The 7713-nt window shown below is 40.5% G+C and overlaps 1 protein-coding gene across 1 annotated transcript; it reads right to left on the reverse strand.

The window, feature by feature from the left end:
- Positions 1 to 2063: 2063 nt before the first annotated feature.
- LOC310991313 (monocarboxylate transporter 13) lies at positions 2064 to 6202 on the reverse strand. The gene is made up of 4 exons (XM_083978968.1): positions 5947 to 6202; positions 5267 to 5410; positions 3528 to 4310; positions 2064 to 2666 (listed from the first exon to the last, which is right to left on the reverse strand). Exons 1-4 carry the CDS (start codon positions 6161 to 6163, stop codon positions 2488 to 2490), a joined length of 1323 nt encoding a protein of 440 aa, XP_083835094.1. The 5' UTR covers positions 6164 to 6202; the 3' UTR covers positions 2064 to 2487.
- Between the last annotated feature and the right edge of the window lie 1511 nt (positions 6203 to 7713).

Below are 7713 nucleotides of genomic sequence, written 5' to 3' on the forward strand. Positions count from 1 at the left end.
AATCTCAATGTTTTGTCTGTAGAGAAAAAAAGTCTTAAATGTATTAAACATTTTTCTTTAATTGTGTGTTTGTGTGACTTATACAGGTAAATTCAAACTTCTTGTTTATGGCAACACTGCCACCAAGTGGTGATATTTCAGTTTAAGTTGACATGCTATTTATTAATAGTAATAATAATAATCTTTATCATACAAGGAATTTTTCAAATCCCAGGTTGATATATTTGAATGGTTCCTTTCTGTCTGATCATCAACCCAAACATAATGATCAAATTCACTGTTGCAAAGCTGGAATCAGTGGATTCTTGCCATTTTTTAAATTAGAATAGATGTAGAAAACTTTAAGAAAAAAAAAAGAATTCTATTGTAATTGGTTCAGTTCTAGTTAAAGTTTGTAAACCAAGTGAAACCAGTTTGAGAATGTGGTTGCGTAACTGCACTTTAACCCATGAGCAATTTGTACAGCACATACCATAGATTCCCAAAAGACACTACAAATATCCTGATCTTAGTTTCAGTGTTCATCTCCTGGAAGTTTGAGGCTGCTTCAGAAGATTAAACAAAAAATTACAGAGGCAGGGGAGGAAAAAAAAAACCCAGACACAACAACAGAGTTTCTTAAAATTGTGTTTTAACTGCAGCCAGAGCTGGTGACATAAAAAAAAAAATCAAATATATTGAGATACATGTTTACAAACATTTAAGGCAGAATTTCAGATTTCATTTAAAACATAAAACACTTTTAACCTTCCTATTAAAACCACTTCATTTAAAAGACTTAAATATGCAGCACTTTTTTTTAAATAAAGTGATATATTTGGAAACTGTGCATATACAATACTTCCGTCACAATAACCTATATTTAAGATATGATTAAGCCTCTACTGATTTGATTGGATAAGCTGAATAATCATAAAAGTGACATCAGAAACAGCCTTCAAGTGAAATCCACACGTCCTGTCGTCACAGGGAACCTGAGCTGTGAACCCGAGCTCCACACTGTGGACTGACCCACATTCATGTTCATATCCAAGAGTCCAGCATCATCAAGGAAAGAAAAAAACAAACAAATATACCTCTGCTTTTCCCCCCCCCAAAAAAAATTAAATACTTGGTCTTAATCGAAAATAATATTGAGATTGAGCCTCAAACAGAAAAACGTATCCTAAGGAGGAACGATAAATACTGCAGTAATACTGATATGATCACTGTAAACACATCCCATGAAAAGACCAAAACCAACGACCATTCATCTTTTTCCAACGTCTCATTCCTCTGCGACACACTGAGCCACTGCTGACTGAAAACTACAAACCACATGTTTACACCAGCTGACGTGTTGATTCACTACCAAACACTGAAGTTTATCTAGAGTCTGTCCAACAGGCTGCTGCTGCTTCTGCCATAAATACAATCAATCAAAGCCGATCTGTGCACTACATATCTGTGTGTAAAGGACGGATGTTTTCTAGTAAGCGTCGACAGACATGAAGAGAGTGAGCATGACGTCAGCGACACTCAGGGGTCATATGTGCAAGTGAAACCAGCACTGTCAGACCGGGGTTTAGTTACGGACAAAATGCTAGCTAAATGTTTCCATTTGTCCTTTCAAAACATCCCATACGGTCACTGCAGCATCATTGTAAGCCATATGTGATTGTATTAACTGTGATCTACAGAAAACCCCAGGCCGCAATGAAGCTGGAGCTGATCAACTCTCTGGTCTTCCAGGGTTCAGACGGAGCACAATCCATTCACAGAGTTAAGTACTTGACTGACTTGCAGGAGGTTGTGTGCTACGGTGAGAAAATAAGAGGTCATATTTCAAACATAACATTTCCTCACAGTTTCTTTCAGTCAGCTCAGATTAATTATTAATTAGTTTTATCAGTTTTACCGTCACTCTGGTCAAGAACTGAGATTTTTGAAGTTTTTTTCCCTCCGCATCCGTATGTCTTAAGTCGCTAGCATATTCTGTGTGGGGTCAGAGAATGAGCCAGACAGACAGAGCAGGGAAGACGCATGTTGTTGGCTCAAGTCTTTTCATCGGATTTGGTCTCAATAAAACACTGAACATTTAGTGTCAGCACCAACAGGAGAATAGGGTAGATTTTTCTTTTGTTTTTACCAAAAAAACCCTGACTTAATGTCTCCAAAATGAAGTGACCAGCGGAGGCACGGACACAGTTTCAGAGTTTAGCTTAGTAGCTCTGGCTGTTTGTTTGTTCAGAAGCTCTGGTCCTTCAGGGGGAAAAGAAAGTTTGGATCTTGCAGAGTTAAAAACTTCCATTAAAACTAGAAGATAGATTTGGTATGAGCAAGAAATAAAAAAAACATACTTATTGCAATATCCACTTTCTGTCTGTTCAACCAGTAAGGTGCAGCAGTGAGGAGGCGAGGATTAATCTTCTCTGCTGATTCACCATCTGTGGCCTCCAGGGTCATTCAGGTAAAAAAATAAAATAAAAGTCTTAGTAACAGTGTGTCTCACTTGACTTGTCCTTGTGCTGGTTCCCAGGTCTCCTGTTGACAAACTTCAGCCTCCAAAGTTTTTCTCCTCTGGAGAAGGCGGTCGACCACGACCACGAACACAGCTGATGTGACGAGGCACAGGCCTGAGAGGTAGAAGGCAGCGCTGTAGTCGTTTGTCTCGTCCACCAGCCAGCCTGAAATGTAGTAAAACAAGGGCTGATGAATACGTGACCCGATCGACAGTCGTTTTTACTCGCACCTGCACTGTTGAATTGAAAAACATGGGTCATATATGTTCGTTTTTGAATGTGTAGCATCATCTCTGGAGAAGAGATTCACTCATTGATTACAGAGCTGTTATCACACACAGGTTGTTGCTCTGACTGCGCTGCAGGTTATTTTGTAAGAACATCAGTGTCTCTTCTTGGGTATAATCTAATTTACATCTGTTTTTTTTTGGATGTAATAATATTCTTTAAAAAATCCATTTGAATTTAACTTGTTTTAACTTCATATTCTACTTTTTTCCCCTGATGATCTAATCACATACAGCTTTTTTATTTATTTATTTAACATATATATCTTAGCATTTAGTATTTATTATTAACTATTAAATAGTTGATTCACGTTCTTAATGCTGCACTGACTTATATTTTTGACAGTTTTATTGCTGCACTGTTTCTCTTTAAAGACCCCCTCCCATGAAAATGGTGTTTTTCGTGCTTTTCACATGTTCCTGTGGCATTTTTCTTGTGTTAGAGCACATATCAGCAGAAAAGGAAGTGCAAAATTGCATTTCTGAGTTTTTCTGCCTTCAAATTGCTGTGAACCAATGGCAAACTGGCAGTTTCAGGGAGACTGGTTGACGTGTCACAACCCCAGGGGAGGGCACTAGTGCTACAAGCTCCCGCCCCGCTCTGCATCTGGCAACCAATAAAGGGTCGCGGATAGGGGGACTTTAAATTGTTTTTGAATTGCACAGTCTCGTTTATGTACTTACATAAAAAGGACAATAAAGTGAACTGTAAACTGAAAATCTGAAATCTGAATCTCACCTGCAGCAGGTGGACCCATGAAGCCACCGATGCTCCTGAAGAGCATAAAGAGTCCCAGGCCGCTGTCGAACCCCTCCAGGCTCACGATGTCCACGATGGCGGTGACGTGGATGGCCACCACGCAGCCGAACAGGAAGCCGTAGAGCGAGGCGAACACCACGATGCTCCAGTAGCATTGGCTGAGGGGCAGCAGCATGAGCACGACCCCGAGCAGCGTGACCACCATGGTGAGCAGCTGCAGGTTCCTCAGCAGCCTCATGTTGGCCACCCAGCCGCAGATCAGCCTCCCGGCCAGGTCGGCCAGCGCCAGCACCGAGAGGATCGACGCCGGCCAGTAGTCGTCCATCCCCAAGCTCATGGCGAAGGGCACGAGGAAGAGAGGCGGGATGAAGAAACCGGCCGCTGCAAAGATGGCGAACAGGATGTAGAAGAGCAGCTCGGGCTTCCTGAGCAGCGAGAACTGGAAGATGACTCTGCTGCTCTTCGGTGGACTTTGGTCTTTGTCTGTTGTTGGGACGTTTGAGCGCTGCGTCGTCGTCGTCGTCGTCTCCAGGGGTCTCATGAGGGCGCCGCAGACGCACAGGTTGAGCTGAAGGCCTCCGATGATGATCAAGGCGCCCTGCCAGGTGTACGTCTCGATGAGCCACTGGAAGAACGGGCTGAACATGACCGCGAACACGCACTCCCCCGAGCTGGCGATGGCGTAGGCCATGGGGCGCCAGCGCGAAAAGTAGTGGCTCACCATGCTGTTGGCAGGAATCCACGAGAAGGAGATACCCAAACCTGGAAACAGAAGAAGACCGGGTGAACTCATCCAGCTACGACTTGTTCTTTGTGACATATAAAAAAAACACCAAGAAACAAATTATCAGGTGAAAACAGGCAAAATATGCACCAATTTACTCAAATATGCAACAACAGATCTCACTGTTTTATCTACAAAATTGATTTTCGGTATGCGTTTCTGTTGATTATGTAAAAAAAAAAAAGTCTTTAAGTATCATTCATCTCTCATTGTTAAAGCTCTAATATGGATTTGAAACTGTTTTCATTTTGTGGTTGAATATTAAATCTCAGTTACAGCTGCATCTGGTCATAAAAACAGATGTGAGTCATATTATTGTCACTCTGCCCTCACATGTGTGTTGGTTGATCAAACGGTCAGAAAAGCCTCTGATGGAAAACTGATGATGAGAGTTTAAAAATACATACACAATACAATTTTGCCTCTATACATATTTGTACGCACACTTGTACATCCAATATGTTAACAAATTATCTTCATTAGAAAATGTGCACAGTAAAATATGTTGCAACTTGCTTCTTTTTAGTGTAGAACACTGACAACCACCCTGTTTAGCTGGCAACACTATTATTTTTTTAAATTAGAAAATAGGGGAATTAATGGAGCAGTAAAGACTCTGCTCTGTTGCTTCTTTGTCCTTTTACTAAGATTTTATTTTGAAATTCCTTAAAGGGCTAGTCTGAATTATTATTTTATATTTTATATTAGTATTTTTGGGGGGCTTTTTGCCTTTAATTGACAAGACAGTTTAGAGAGACAGGGAGGGAGAATGACATGCAGCAAATGGCCACCGGGGGAATCAAACCTATAAAAATGTCACAGAAGGGCTCAGATGAATAATTGAAATAAAGAGTGAAATGTAAGATTTAATTTCCCCATTCCTCAGACTAAAACTGAATGAGCAGAAATCTTTTTAGGTTTCAGTAGGTCGTACCTTGCAGGATGCCCATCGTGAGGTAGAGCCAGGGCAGACTGAGGTCCAGTGACGCCAGCAACATCCCCGAGGTGGTCAGCAGACCTCCGACTATGATGACCACTCTCTGAGAAAACTGTATGGTCAGCGCGCTGGCAACTGGAGCTGAGGAGAGCGTCAAAACAAGACTGTAAACACACCTTGAGTTTTTAAAAACACAAACTAGGGATGCAACGCCACAATTAATTGATCGTAAAGATTCTTAAATACCATCACTTTCCAAAAAAGATTATGTCGGAACCATATCGGCAGATGTGCACCACGGTAAAGGAAGATGCACAGATACTGGTCCATTTATCTAACGTAACACTGAATTGGTGGGAATTTAAATGTTAGCGTGTCATTTGTAATTAAAAAAAAATAGACTTAAACAATTGGTATAGATGGCAATTAATGACTTAAATATTTCAAACACTTCCCCCAGGGAATTAATAACTGGTCCTATATTTAGAGATTAATGTAACTATATTTTGACTATATTTGATTTTACACATTCATAGTCTTGTGAAATTTACTGATGCATAATAATTGTGATAATCGTAATACCATGATTATTTCTCTGACAATAATCGTACCAAGAAAATCTATAATCGTGACATCCCTAACACAAACTAAAAAAAAATCTTCCTTTCTTTCTTTACCTCCTAGGTGAAACATTGCAATGGTGGTGGAGGTGACCCAGGAGGTGGTGCTGGTCAGGACCCCGAAGTGGCTCTGGATGTCCAGGAAGAAAAGGCCAAAGTTCTTGAGGACGGCAGCGGTGAGGCCCATGATGAAGAAGGCCGACATGACCACCACCCAGCCGTAGCCCCCGTCAGGAGGTGCAGCTCTCGTGGTGGACTTCATCATTGTCTTCATCAGCTGCTCTCCTGCCTCTGAACGGTTGCCATGCAATAAACTGATACCCTGAGAAGATAAGGAAATGAGCAGCATGCAAAATACCACACACAGATACCTGACCAAATAGTATAACACAGTGGCAGGGGTGCATTTATTTTATTTAGTTTTGAATTAGGCCTATGTGTGTTTTACATAGAATTTATTTATATCCATATATCAAGTACATTTAATTGGTAAGTGTTGTACTTGCACTTTTACATTACATTATTCAAGACAGTATAGAAGAGAAAAAATATTACAGACACCAGTCTTAAACAAAGCACCAAAAAGTAGCTACAGCCTCAAAAACTTATTCAATGTTCAGTAAAATGCGTCGAACTGAATTATTATTATTATTATTATTATTATTATTATTATTTTTTACCAATGCATTGTCTTCAAACAGGGGAAATTACACTTGTTTTGCAGGATGATGTCACTGAGCAATTAGAGCTTCAACTCGGCACAGCTGTTCTTCTTAATTTGTTTATTTGAGTTAGTTTTGGTGCCAGCACTTTATTGTCGCTACTTTTACCCAATTACAGTTTTTAATACAGTTCCTTTACTTGTCCTGTTGGATTATTAACAGTGTGATGGAGTCATACTGTATGTTACTACAGCACAGGGATCAAACTACTCCCTCCCCCACTGCTCCTGTCCTGTACGAGGCTTTTAAACGCACCACGGTATCTTCAAATTACAAACACACAGATACAGAATTAAATTTAGCTAACCCACAAAGTTTTGAAACAGATAAAACAATATGTAGGTATCAAAATTTAAACTTACCTTACTTTCCCGTTTGTCTCATGCTAGAGGACAGTAACTTAGTCTTGGACACATCTCTGCTGCCGCCGGTCCAAACATTGTGCTGCGGTTGAGCTTTTATACTGACCTTTACGTTGTTCCTGGTGCGCTCTTATTTTGAAGTTTACGGTAATCGCCCTGGAACAACAGACAACAGCATCAAACCCTTCGCGTCGAGGTCTCGGTTTGATTCAACAATTTCTCCACGTTATTATAACGCTGACAAACACAGCAAACGACCACTGGGACTAGTTCAAATAACAGCTGTACAGATATTACCTTCATTACCGAGTCCGATGCCCATCGGTCAAGCGACCCCCTACCGACTTTGGTGAAGCTAATGCTAATCGGAAACGTACGCAACTTCCGATTTTCAAAATAAAGTCGACGCCGGTTGTAATGTAAAACTACGTGAAATGAGCAAAGTAAAATGCATGCAACAAACACGAATTTAAAAGATTAAAAAAAAAATGTCTTTAAGTGCTGTTACTTTTCTTTGTCTGTAACTTAATAGAGAAAATTGTGCAGCAAAGTAACACCCACAAGAGTTAAATTTACCTTGATTTTCAGACTTAACCCCTCTAACCTCTGACCCCGTTCAGACAGGTTAAAATTGGCCACTCAAATTGTGGCCTGAGGACAGGGCTGATTGATGCCTAGATAAAAATGTAAATAGATAATCAAAGTGGTTCCAGTTTGAAATCTGCACCATCTGAAATATC

This window comes from Trachurus trachurus, assembly GCF_905171665.1.
Source record: "Trachurus trachurus genome assembly, chromosome: 9".
Lineage (NCBI taxonomy): Eukaryota > Metazoa > Chordata > Actinopteri > Carangiformes > Carangidae > Trachurus > Trachurus trachurus.

Coding starts and splice junctions, on each gene's coding strand:
- LOC310991313 (XM_083978968.1), bottom strand. CDS start 6,163: ATGAAGACAATGATGAAGTCCACCACGAGAGCTGCACCTCCTGACGGG. Junction 5,411..5,946: donor TGCAATGTTTCACCTAGGAG/GTAAAGAAAGAA, acceptor CGCTCTCCTCAG/CTCCAGTTGCCAGCGCGCTG. Junction 2,667..3,527: donor CATGGGTCCACCTGCTGCAG/GTGAGATTCAGA, acceptor ACTACATTTCAG/GCTGGCTGGTGGACGAGACA.